The 12,892-nt window shown below is 47.6% G+C and overlaps 1 protein-coding gene across 4 annotated transcripts; it reads left to right on the top strand.

The window, feature by feature from the left end:
- The first annotated feature begins 2,709 nt into the window (after positions 1-2,709).
- On the top strand, positions 2,710-12,845 carry epor (erythropoietin receptor). 4 transcript variants are annotated; one of them, XR_016094097.1, is made up of 10 exons: positions 2,710-2,947; positions 3,870-4,002; positions 4,566-4,729; positions 5,639-5,790; positions 6,224-6,380; positions 6,667-6,754; positions 7,871-7,958; positions 8,622-9,753; positions 12,189-12,270; positions 12,796-12,845. XR_016094097.1 is itself a non-coding variant. In XM_088931558.1 (8 exons), exons 1-8 carry the CDS (start codon positions 2,848-2,850, stop codon positions 9,396-9,398), a joined length of 1,659 nt encoding a protein of 552 aa, XP_088787684.1. In that variant the 5' UTR covers positions 2,710-2,847; the 3' UTR covers positions 9,399-10,662. The 4 variants fall into 4 exon arrangements, 2 of the variants coding, with proteins under 2 accessions (XP_088787684.1, XP_088787686.1); XR_016094096.1 differs by lacking the exon at positions 12,796-12,845 and having other exon boundaries at positions 12,189-12,448; XM_088931558.1 differs by lacking the exons at positions 12,189-12,270; positions 12,796-12,845 and having other exon boundaries at positions 8,622-10,662.
- The last annotated feature ends 47 nt before the right edge of the window (positions 12,846-12,892 follow it).

Genomic DNA, 12,892 nt, shown 5'->3' with positions numbered 1-12,892 from the left:
TGGTTAAAGCGTGGTGACAGGACACCTCAAATTATGTGGGGGACCCCTAGGCCTGATCGTCCCCCATTGGGCCGAGTATGACTTCACCTCCCCTGGGCTCAGCAGTCACAGTCTGGCCTCCTGCAGGAGAGGACATGGGCGAGTCTCCTTCATATTCTTCATCTTTTCTTGTTATTACATAGACTTTTATTCTGTAGAATTTTGTGCGGCTGCTTACTGTGCATGATACAATGTTGCAGTTCAGTAAACATGGGCATCACATCTCCTGTGGTAAGAGCTGATGAAATGTTGTTTAATCGACCAGTAAGTTGTGCTTCAACTACATCCATCTGCCCATTTTCTTACAGCCTCTTCCTATTCGGGGGTTACACAGGAGCCGGAGCCTATCCCAGCAAGCAACGGGTGCATGGCAGGGTACACTCTGGATGGGATGCCAGTCCTTCACAGGGCACACACACATAGACACACGCCAGGGGCGAAGTTTCATCAGAATTCACATAACCTATCAGAATATTTGTGTGACTGTGGGAGGAAACTGGAGCACCCAGAAGAAACCTCTCCAAACATACAAGCTCCACACAGATAGGAATTGAACCCAGAGTCCCCAGCTTTGCAAGCTTTCCACTTCACCACTGTGCCACCTGCTTCAGCTACAACTACAATCCAGATCCCTTCTTCCTCAGACCTAGGGTCCTGCTGGAGGGTGATTAGAGCAGGTCAGGAAGTAGCTTCTCTCTTTTGTAAAACCCTGATCTGTGTATTTAAGAGATTTGCTCCACCTAGTCGTACCATAGAAAGATTTATAGTTTCACACCTCCGGTCCCCTGCTTTTTTTGTATGGGTTTGAGGGGGTATTTTCAGATAACCAGATAACCACAAGAGCCATTTGTTTCTTGGTAAACAATAACTAAGGGCCCTGCAGTTCCTGGTGTTCTGTTTTGTAACCTAGCAACATCATCAGCCTGGTTGCCTGGTGTTTGATGGGACACAGCGCCCTGAGGGTTGTGTTTTACTGTAGGCTTGTGTAGTGCAGCTTCTTGGCTTTTGTTTTTTTTTTGGGGGGGGTGTTGCTTTTGAAGTGTTAGAGGCAGTATTGGGTTGGCCACACCTAACCATGGAGGGCTGCTATTACATAAGACAAGTTAAGTCATGCGAGTGTCGATCCATGTAGTCCTCTGATTCAGTTAAGATGGGAAGACCAGCTGTGGTCCTTCAGAGCTATAGGCTGTGGGTGTTCTCATCTGAAATTCACTCTCATCTACCTAAGTGATTAACTCATTTGTTTTTGTAAACATCACAATATGGTGCGGTGGCTCTGTGGCTAAGGATCTGTGCCTGGAAGGTTGCCGGTTAGTATCCCGCGGCCGGCAGAGGAATCCTACTCCGTAGGATTAACCCCAACTGCTCCAGGGGTGCCATATAAATGGCTAACCCTGTGCTCTGACCCCAAGCTTCTCTCCCTGTCTGTGTGTCTCATGGAGAGCAAGTTGGGGTATGTGAAAATACAAGAAATTGTATATGGCCAATAAAGTGATCTGACCTTATGGTTTAGAAACTAGTCATTTCTGGGTGACCCATGAAATGTGCCAGCATAAAATATTTAAACAGAGCCTGTTTTCTTCATCACGAAGTAAGCTGTGCGTTTGGTGGTCTTCTAGACTGTCTTTGCCATTCCCTGATCTTCTCTGATCTCCTTCTCTTCTCGTCCCATTAAAACTACCCCACATACACACATACAAGGCTTTAAATTTAAAAAGACGCATGAGCAGGATTTAGCGCTCACAAGGCGGGAAAAAAAAAGAAAACATTTTCTCAGCCTGGCTTATCGAAGAACGTGCAACACAGAGGGGACCGAGGGCTGATAAGGGCCTGGGTTGCTGAAAACAGGCCCTGCAGCACTGATAAGGCCAGCCCCTTGGGTCAAATCACCTCCCAGCCGCAGGCAAACGCACCACACACACAGATGGGCATGTATTGGAACAGCCTGTACCTTTGAGCGTGTGTGCAGGGCTCCTGCTGATCTCAACAAGGAGAGTCCTCTGATGGTCTGGAGGTGGGCTGGGGAAGGATAATAAACTGAATCAATATCTTAATTCTTCCCCTAGACTCTCTTGGTGTATCTGTGGCTCCTACAGCTATTCATGTTATCTCTGCCAGCTTGCAATCTTGCTCTCTCTGTTTCAATTTGAATGTCAAATTCTCTTGGGGCACAAACACGGGCGGCTCTATTAAGCTGAAGCTGCAGAAAAGTTTCTTTAGTTTACAGTATGTTCTGCAGATGAGCAAGACTGAATTTCTCTACAGCTAGTATTCTGCCCGAAGTGCCCCTCTATCTTTCTCTGAACTAAAACAAGTGCAAAATGAGATGGAAAAACGAATACACCGTACGGTTTCATGTAGTATTTCATAACGAACATTGGTCAAAGTACACCAGTATCCTAACTTTCCTTACCCAGCGCACTTATCCACCAGAAAAGGTGGTTAAACAGGATGCCTCGTGTATTTCTACCGTGCTGGACCCCGCGAGTGAAACAGGATTGTAGACATTTCTGTCACTGTTGTTGCTCAGACTTTTCCATAAAAACCCCGGCTTATATTTTGTGAAACAAACAAAAAAAAAACACGCAAGTAGTAAACTAACCCCTCCCAGTAGGGCTTTTAAAGCCACTCCTTCGTAGTAAGAGGGGGAAGAAAAAAAAACGTTATTTTGCACAGCGTGCGAAGTCGGCGGTCTTATCTGCTGCGGCTCACGCCCCCGTGCCTATCTCGCAGTGAAGCTGGCCGGCTAGCAGGTTGGACGCGGATTATGGTAGGCGAACTGACAAGTGGCCCCACTTCACTGGCGCAATGAAACAAGTTGAAACCCTCAGAAACGTGGTATTTCTTTTATTCCTTCTTGGTAAAACGGCTTCCCATGATGTGAGCGCTCGGAATATCGATACCAAAGGTAGGAAAGCACTAGTCTCCCTCTCTCTCTCCCTTCTCTGTCCTCCCGGGTTTTTGGAGTCGCGCCTTCTGCTCTCTGTTCATGGCCACCGCTCTAACACAGTCCATCATACTAACACGAGGGGAATCTGGATCTGGGAACGGAGTTTTTTAAACCAAATAATTCTTTCTTTTTGTTTTAAAATACTTTTTTTTCCTTTTTTTTCCCTCTAATGTGTTTTCTATGCACAGAGGGAAGTAAAGACACCTGTAATGATGGTCTGGCCCGTTGTGTGTAAGGTTTCAGGTCTGGATTATTTTGTGTTTTTAAATAATATATACCAGGGCCGTAGCGGTACATCCTGGATTCCTTTAGCGTTAAACCGACTAGAGACGCGTAACTCCGGTCCGTCATAATGGAGCGACTAGAATACAGTACCTCACAACCCGACAGTTAGGAGGCTAGCCTTACCACTTACCACTACTGCTGAATACGTACTGTCGAGAGTAGCCGATTTAGGATGGAGAATCCGTGTCAGTTCAGAGTTATAAACCCCACAATCTTAGTGTTTATTGCAATGCAACATTACCATTTGAAAGAAAACTTCACTGACGTATGGATGAAATGTGATGTATCTTTTAGGTCTCGAATCAGAAAAAAAAGTTTAAATGCACTGGACGATCAGATGCCTATTTATAGCAAAAAAAAAATACATCAAGGCTTCTGGGGAGTGGTCGATTCGTTTTCTGAGCCCCTAACCGAGACAAGGTGTCAGCCCTTTCAAATTCCGAAAAGTGTTTTCATACGTCTGGGTTGGTGGACAAACCCGATTCATACAACCTGACCCCCCCCCCAGAAAAAAAAGTCCTCGTATCTGTCTGGTTAATGCCGTAAACAGCTACCAGCGCCTTAAACTTCTGTCGTTTGAATCCCTGGCCTGCAGCGGCGCTGTTGCTGACGGCGGAACCGGAAAATCCGAAGTGTTTCGCCGAGACGAAGCAGGATCTCACCTGCTTTTGGGATGTAGACAGTGGCGGTGGAGGAGCCGGTCTTTACGGCTTCACCTACCAATACGAGTGAGTGGCTCCGGGGCGTCTGGGGAGTGTTCTGGGGTTCCTCTGTGTTTCTCTCGCTGGCTTGGCTCTAGAGACTTCCTTGCAGCGTGAGCTAACCTCGACGTTCCTTGTTTGTCTCTATGCGAACAGCCCGTACAAAGGGACACCTGCATATCACCCAGAAAGAGGGTCTCCCCCAAAAAGGGGATTTAAAGTCAAGACTGTGTCACCAGGTCTTGGCAAGGGGATTTCCTGAAATAGTGAGAACAGACGCAAACAAAGGCTACTCGGAGGAAGAGCCACGTTTGCGGTGTAGACCATGGAGTTTTTTATATGGATTCGTGACTTTAAAAATGGCGATAGAGGAATGGCCATAGTGGAAAATTGTATTCTTTGTCAGAGCCAGGTAAAAAGATCTGGGAGAGCTCCAGGAGCCCCAGAATCTCGGCAGCGGAATCCACGAGAGGTTCCCCCCGATTCAGAAAGCCATATTGAATTAGTGTCCTGACGCCTGCTTTACTGCCACAATCAGCGCCTGTGTGGGTGTGTACTGTGTCTAAGCTTCATTAACCGAACACCCCCAGGAGCGGGAAGAGCAGGAGCTGCAGCCTGACCTCACACAGACAGGGCAACAGGACCCGCTACATGTGTGAGCTTCCGGACATCTATCACTTCGCCACCCTGGACATCTGGGTCCACGTCGGCGGGCTGCTGCTGTACAACAGGAGCCTGTTCATTGACCAAGTCTGTGAGTACCTGGGCCTGCAGGGCCACGCCCACTTCTTTCAAGATCAGGGCGCCTGTTGGAGCAATCAGTCGGTTTGGCAAGTAAGGTGTTAATGAAGCAAAGTGGTCTCGGACGCCTGAAGGGTATACTGATTTTTTTTTCCCCGTAAAATAATCTCTAAATGACTTCATTGAACACTGCTTGTTTAATTGATCATAGCTGTATTGCCCCAGGCTTTTAGATATCCATGATTTAAGGGGCTCCTGTGAAACCTGCTGGACTGCAGGATTGGAGACCCCAGTAGAAGAGATGGGTGTGATTGTGGAAGGTACTGTACCCAGCAGTGTTACATTCGGTGGTGTTCAGGTGTATTTTGTAAGCTATGTAAATGTGACCTCAGTGCAGTTGTTTTGGAGGGTCATGTGATTTTGTTTTAGGGTTCCTGGGGTCCCCCCACTATGGTCCTCAGGGTGGGCAGTCCTGGTCCTGGGTGGGGGCCAGCGTGACTCAAGTGTTGGTATGTGACAAGCCAGGAGAGGCTAGTAAACTGGTCCCATTAAGCCACTAATGAGCTGATTGAGCTCGTTAAGAGCTGAGCTGGAATGCAAGGCCCCCCAGGAGCAAGGCTGTCTCCGGCTGCTTCCTAAGGGTACATGAGACCCTGCTTCACTCTTTCTTTTCATTTCAACAAGTGGCAGATCCAGGCCAAGCTGGCTGGCAGCGTTCCTACTTGTCTTTTCCCACCAGCGGCTGGTAGTTATGGCCTCAGAAACAGAAGCAGGTGATGTGGATTTTCTTCGCCCCACAATTAGCCCTATTCGGAATGATTTGAAGAGCCTGGAGCTGCCAGTTGTGGGCGCTCTAAGTAAAAGGTCTCTCTTCAGTGTCGGAAGTGACCGTTTTTTTTTTCCCGTTTTCCCTCTGCCCCAGTTCTCCTGGATCCCCCAGCCAACCTGAGCCTCTCCCGGCTGGAGAATCCCAGCCAGCTGCTCGTGCGCTGGGTCCCTCCGGAGCTCAAGTACATGGAGAACAGCCTGATGTACGAGGTCAGCTTCTCGGCAGTCGGCTCCGGGCTGCGCAAGGTCAGCAGCTTCTCCTTCGTGACGGCCTGCCTTGACTAACCCCCCCCCCCGAATGGGCCCGGTTTTTCTCTGCAGAAACGTGCCATTGTCTATAGGCATGAAAGGACCATCAGGCATTCGCTCGGCTGCATGGCTGCATGGCTGGTTCTGTGTTTCACCTTGATGCCCCAACATGCTGTGTCCACTCAAAAGGCCTAATAAGAGGGCGAATTCCCTATTGAGAAATGTCGAAGAAGAAAAGACGCTGGGTTTTAGAAGCACAGAAAAGCATTTGAAGTCCCGTCGGTTAGCAGGGAGCAGCGAATCCTTCAGCTGAAGGGCTGCAGGCCTGGATTTTGAGAGTCCGCCCTGCCGTTGTCCAACGGCTCTGTGTGCAAGAGTCCCGATGTCCAGGCCGCGGTGCCAGGCTCACCCCTTGTGTGTTCCTTTGCAGACGGAGCTCGTGAAGGTCCAGACCAGCTACCTGCTGAAGGGCCTGAGGCCGCGGACAGTGTACGAAGTCCGCGTCCGCGTGAAGCCCGATGGCGAGACCTACAGTGGTTACTGGAGCGCCTGGTCTGATGCCGTCGCCACGGAAACATCCCCCGCCGGTAGGTTAGGCCTGGCGGGTGTGAGCCGGTCCAAACCCGCACGGGCCTTTTGTCTTCCTGCAACACGAGCTCAATTCCAACGCGCTAAGGAATGCCATTTTTTCTTCGGGGTCGTGTCACTTTCTCAGTACCTAAGGTCCAGACGGATGTAGGACGTGGATTAGGGCCACAGTTAAACAGTTTGGGGACTGCTGCCTCAGCATGAAGTATGGTATTTGTGGTCAGGCGAAACCCAGGGGAGGGGCAGATGTGACTGTTTAATCGATATGTGCTCTTGTCTCTCCAGAGGTGGACCCCCTCATCCTTTCCCTCTGCCTGATCATCTTTCTGATCCTCGTCCTGCTGTCTCTCCCCATCCTCCTCTCCAGCCGCAGGTCAGTGTCCCTCTCCAAATTCCTAATGCAAGAAATTGTATACGGCTAATAAAGTGATCTTAACTCCCACCCCGGGCCTGAATCGTGTGGTTACAGCTACCAGCACTCACCTAGGGGTGACGGTTTAACACGTGCTTACAGTGCTTACAGATTCTAGTCATGGGAAACAAGGGTGATAAGACTGAGAATCTGGAAAGTTAAGCACATGAAGAGAGGAGCTTTCAATGAGAAGAGGCTGTGAGTACCATCTGTGTGTAAACAGCATGGAAGTGCATTTTAAACCAAGAGCAGGCGTCGCTTCTTTTCGCAAAGGGCGGTGGGAGCATGGAACAAGCAGCTGTTTTGCTGAAGCTGATACCCTGGTTTCTGGATGAGATCCTCGGTTCAGTGAACTACATCTAACTTATTCTAGATGAGCTGAATGAGCTCCTCTCTCTTTCAGCCATTTCTATATCAGTTGGTTCCTATTAGATGCTGAATCTCAAGATCTCATCCAAGGTGTGGCCCCTGGTCTCAGTTAGCACTTGTATCTCAGGGTCCCAGAGGTAACTGATAATGATTAAGAACTAGATCAATCCTGACCAGTTCTTGGTTCTTAGAGGGAGCCCAATTCTTTTAATTTAGAAGGATGCATATAGCAATAATGAAAGTTAAACATCTGGTACTGAAAAGCTTTTTTTTCTTAAGCTGAAGATTCGCAATCTTTGTGTTTGTCTCATTGGCAGGTCACTCAGACTTTAATTTCTGAGCGCAGGACTTTATTTCAAAAGCTCTTCACTGAGCTTGACCAGGTCTCAGTCAGTACTGCTCGGTGAAGGCAGGGCCCTGCTGTAACTGTAAATGTGGAAGTTTGCTAGAGTGCATCTTTTAAGAGTGAAATAGAGGGCTTGCTCTTTTGTGTCAGATGAAATTGTACATTTCAAGTCCGACCATCTTCCCCGCCACCCCAAATAGAGTAAAAAGGCTGAACACATTTGGAATGTGCAGTTATCCCAGTGCAATTTAACTTCAAGATCCAGGGACGCGATTAGGGAAGGTCATCATCCATCTTCAACGTGACGGCTGGAATGAAGAACCACTTTGCCTCCTCACTGATTGTATCCTTCTCTTCTCCAGGTTCTTGCTGAAGAAAATGTGGCCTCTCATTCCCAGTCCAGAAACCAGATTCCCTGGCCTGTTCACAGTCTACAAAGGAAATTTCCAGGTACAGATCACCAGGAGACGTGTACACAAACCAGACTGCAGGTTTTTACTGTCGAGAATAAGCCAGCTGTACCAAAAAAAATGAATTTATAATATAGTATACAGTTTAACATGGTTATAATACGGTTTTACTATTGTATCCTGTGCTATTTATTACATCAAGCTCTGTTTATTTGACCCTTTTTTGGTTTGCTCACTCTAAATCAGGAGTGTCCAATGCTGGTCCTGGAAGTCCAGTGTATCTGCAGGTTTTTATTCCAGTTTAGCTCTGATTTTAGAGTTTAGCTCTGAGTTTAGACTGATTTAACTTGGGCAAAATACCTGGGTGTCCCAGCTCTGCAGGTGCTGCTGCTTTTACACAGGCCTTGACACACTGCGGATGCACCCGGCCCCCCATGATCAGACACCCTGCTATAGTTTCTGATGCCGGGGGGGGGGGGTCTTTTTTAGGCACAGCTCAGATTGTGCTTTCCACTTGGGTAATTGACATTCATTTAAAAACTAAAGCTTTTCTTGTGCTTGCAGTGTAGTGTGTTGATTAAATGATGGCACAGAGGCCCCACTGCTGGAGCAGATCTGCTCTATCGTTGCGGTGGCGGTCCCCTTGTGGCCCCCTGCTAAAGCATCGCCTGTGCGTCTCGGCTTGCGCCATTCTGCTCTCCAGGAGTGGCTCGGCCAGAGCAACGCCAACCTGTGGTGGAGCCCCGCCTTCTTCTACATCGAGGACCTGGCTTCCCCGCTGGAGGTCCTCTCCGAGGTCAAGCCCATCGCTCACCCCAGCGGCGGCGTCACTGCGCCCCCTAGAGCTGGGCACCTGCTCCCGCAGGAGGAGGACAAGTGGGAGGGGGGTGCTGAGGGGCAGGGGCGAGGGGAGGCTCGGCCAGGGCCGGGAGAGCATTTGAGGGCTCCTCTGTGTGACCTCTGGCTTTTGGGCTCCCCAGAGTCCCCGGCACCCCGTACGGATCAGCTGGGGCCCGCCGAGTCAAAGGACACCTACGTGATCCTGAACCCGAGCTTCCTTCAGGGGGACCCCCCGCAGGACAGCGCCCAGCGGGATGTTTCAGAGGAGGAGTCCCCCTTCCAGGTCCTGTTCGCCACCTCTGAGACCGGCGCCCCCACTTCCTCCTCTGACCGGGGCTCCCTTGGGCACAGCTCCGGCTCCGGCTCCCAATCCCGATCCGGAGACCGGCTGTCTTCCGGCTCCAGTTTCGACTACGCTCTGTACGACCCCAGCAGTGCCCTGTTGTTCCCCCAATCCTGGACCCCCAAGAACCCCAGCTATGCTTACCTGACGGTGGCCGACTCGGGCATCTTTATAGACTACGTCCCCATGGGCTCGGCTAGCACCGAGGGGCTGTACACGAACTTGTACCGCAACGACATCCGCCAGCCCACAGACCAGCTGCCCCGCCTCTACAGCGCCGTCCATGCCGGGTGCTGACCTGCGGACAGGACACTCGGATCAGTGCAAAGACGATGCAGGGTGATCCACGAGAGTGCTCCCCTGCCCAGAATCTGTCCGTGACAGCTTGGGCACAAGGATAGGACAGGGAGCCAGACTGCTCCGCTGGTCTCGAGCTTTGAGCTCAGATGGACAGACCAAGATGGAAGATGGACGGACGTGAGAGATGGGCACCCACGCCTTCGCTCCAGTGGGAGCAAAGACACGAGTCTCTTTCAAAAAGAGGGCAGTTCATTTAGGGATTGAGGAATTTGCAAGTGGCAGTTTGTCTGCTACAAAACCCACTCTGACAAGATAAACACGATAAACACGAACTGTAAGGAAATCGATGAAGGTGAGCTTCATCCCTTCTGTTATAGAGAGTTTTTATTTTTTTATAACAAATCATGTTATTTTTTTTGTCATTTTATTTTTACATTCACAGCAGGGTTGTTTTGTATCATCACGTGTAGTCCTTCAATGTTGTTTGGCGCCTCGCAAAGCAGTGCCTTTCCTCATGATATGATCGCACTCACACATTATTCAAAGGGGACAGAACAACACCAAGCACAAAACAGAGCTGGCACAAACCCCTGCAGCTGTAGCTTGGTGGTGCCAGACATGCAGCACCTGGTGCAGATGGCGGTTGTTTATGACAAGGAGGTCATGTGGGAGAAAAGGGCTCTCTTTCTGATTTCTCTGAGGGCTGTGTTCGTTTTAATCTGGTAGGTCTCACCAAGGGTTCAGAAAAAAAAGAGGGACTTGCCAGATTAAAAAAAAGTAAAAAAAAAGATTCTTAGTAAAACTGTCAGAGGATTCCTTATAGCCTCCGCTAATACTTAGCCTCAAGACAGACAATTTAACTTGTGGCTACGTGTTATAATTTTACTTGTGGCTAAACGGCAAATCCGATCAATGAAAACGCAACCCGAAACCCAGATAAATCTCCCAGATCTCTAAGCTTCCCAAAGCAATACGTTCTCATCTCCTGCTCTGCTGGGTTTGTCCCTAAACGATCACTGCCAAGCCTTTCAATTTTCACAAACTGCTGACCTCAAACTCGTAAGGTCTCTGTATTCTCTACTGCATTGAACACAAACAGGTGTTACTTGGGTAAATAAATGAATCGTTCTGCAAACAAAAGCAGGAGTGTACCTGTATGTCTGTTCAAAACTGCATGGCTCAGGCTATTCAAGATGTTTTATTTTTTTATATCTAAAAATAAAAAAATGGTTGTACTTGAAATAAAGTTTCTGTGAAATAACTGCCTAGAGGGACTATTTGTTAAAACTGTACAGATAGAAACTTCTATATGGAATGGAAACAATTAGCTTTTCAAAAGCTCATACTCTCCTTGTGTGCTATTGGTGCCAGATGTCTACACTGTAGACCTGAGCTCTAATGCTTGTTAAACTGGAGGTTATAAGGATGTTTCAGTTAACAGAGTCTCTTGGCACAAGAGCGTGCGGTTGTGTTCTCTGGAAAGATAAAACTGTATCTGTTGCGCAAGCAGGAGACCATGTCCGGCTTATCTGCAAGAGAGGGAGGGAGCATACTGTAAGTCCAGGGAGTGTGCCTTAATGAAAAACAAGGTCAGGACTACACAGCTTCAGAAAGCAAATTTCTCTACTGTGGCGCCCTCTGCCGGCGTGCTGTGGCACAACACTCACAAGTCGAGCGTATGGGGACAGAAACCACCCTCCCAAAGAACCACTGCTGCACCTAAGACGAATCGAGCAGTCTTTATTCAATGCTTTCCCATCTATGTGGACAAAGCCTTTATAAGGCCTTGCTGGACAAGATGGACACACCTCACAGACACATCTGCATGAATGAGTCCTTTCTGGTTTGACCAAGCAAGGATCTTGACATCCTTCTAACCCTTTCTTCTAAGGCAATATGCATTGTTTTTATTGCTCTGCAATTTTTGCACATCACTTGGTTATTTCAGTACAAAAGCAGAATGGCGTCTCACAGTCGAGACCCAGGTCCATTTCAACATCGAATGCACAGTAAAGTTGCAGACAGAAAGGCTGCAATTCTGTGCCCGCTGCCAGGTTATTCACCGATGTGTTGTCTCCAAAAAAATGCATTAAACAACACTTTGTAACTTATGCTTCTTCTCTTCAAAGACACTCTCTTAATCTAGCAAGGAACAATTACATTGCCTTGCTGTAGTGGCATTATATTTAAGACTTGGTAGAGAGTAAATACTAAATATATGCAACTCTGTCTCAAAAATGATGACATTATCTGTTCAATACCCCTAGCAGGATAATCCAGTATCTTAATCATCAAAGAGAGAGTCACACTGATGGTGGCAGAGAGGTCTGTACAGAAGAGTACTCAGAGAGAAGAGAAGCTTGTAATGAGCCGAGTAATCGATGGCAGGGGAGTTTTAAGAATGCGCTGGATGTTGAGTTGTTAGCTCATTTCTCTATTTGAACCACAATGAATCTCTGGGCCAGAGCTTATGCAGGTGTCATGGAGTTAAGCCGTGATTCCAGAGACTGACTGATGTCAGACCGCGCTGATGTATGTGAAGTTCTATAATATATACAGGGTTAGTCAAAATGTTGTAGACGAGTATAAATGTCAATTGTTTTACTAAAGTTTTGTTTTCTCCTCCACAGATGGTGAAGGATTGTAAGGTAACTGTTAGAAACTCTGACCGTTTATTACAAATTAATTACATGGGTTACTGTGACAAAAAAGGTTTCAAACGAAAGCGTAAATATCAAAGTTGTTGACCGCATTTTGACTAACACTGTATTTTCCTTTGTCTTTAAGTTCAAGGATGTAGTAGCTCTTCAGACCAACATATTCAACAAACTCGGGAGGACATTGCTGAGGAAATACAGAGAACTTTCAGGTGAGGCATCGCCCACTGAGTGCATACATTTATGTATAAGCAATACATTTATATTTATATCTATATCTATATTCATATGTGTGATACGATTTTTCTGCGTACTGTTCTGTTCTAGTTTGTTCTTTATGTTTCTGGACTGTGAGTAACTCTTTTAGTGCACCCCTCACTGTACTGATTGTATTGTATGTATTGTACTATTATTATTATTGTATCATTCGTTACACTGTGGCTGTGTTGTCTGTAAAGCAGCTGTTGCACTGCAATTTCCCTCACGGGATCAATAAAGTATCTATCTATACCGATCGTTCTGTTAGAAGTAAAGAAATGAAGCCTGACCCCCTCTGTGTGAATAACAGATGACTCAAGTACACTGTAAGAGTTCTTTTAGGCCCGTATGGATCTGAAACTTCCCCAGCCTGAATGTACGACTCAGTTATTTCATACTGTGGCTTTTCCAGGATTATGGTCCAGAATTCCTAGCCTGGGAATCTGCGCAGGTGAACCATTATAGGCTTCTATTTTTAGGTGATGGAAGAGAACAGCCAGGAAAGTTTGGAATGATCAATCAGGTGCTGGCTGAGAACAAGATGAGAGGAAAGTGATTTTTCATATAAACCGACTT

Source organism: Atractosteus spatula, chromosome 14, assembly GCF_055471065.1.
Source record: "Atractosteus spatula isolate fAtrSpa1 chromosome 14, fAtrSpa1.hap1, whole genome shotgun sequence".
Lineage (NCBI taxonomy): Eukaryota > Metazoa > Chordata > Actinopteri > Semionotiformes > Lepisosteidae > Atractosteus > Atractosteus spatula.
The sequence above is the reverse complement of the archived record's forward strand: the minus strand, read 5'-3'. Positions and strand labels throughout refer to the sequence as shown.

Coding starts and splice junctions, on each gene's coding strand:
- epor (XM_088931558.1), top strand. CDS start 2,848: ATGAAACAAGTTGAAACCCTCAGAAACGTGGTATTTCTTTTATTCCTT. Junction 4,730..5,638: donor CCTGTTCATTGACCAAGTCT/GTGAGTACCTGG, acceptor CCTCTGCCCCAG/TTCTCCTGGATCCCCCAGCC. Junction 7,959..8,621: donor TCTACAAAGGAAATTTCCAG/GTACAGATCACC, acceptor TCTGCTCTCCAG/GAGTGGCTCGGCCAGAGCAA.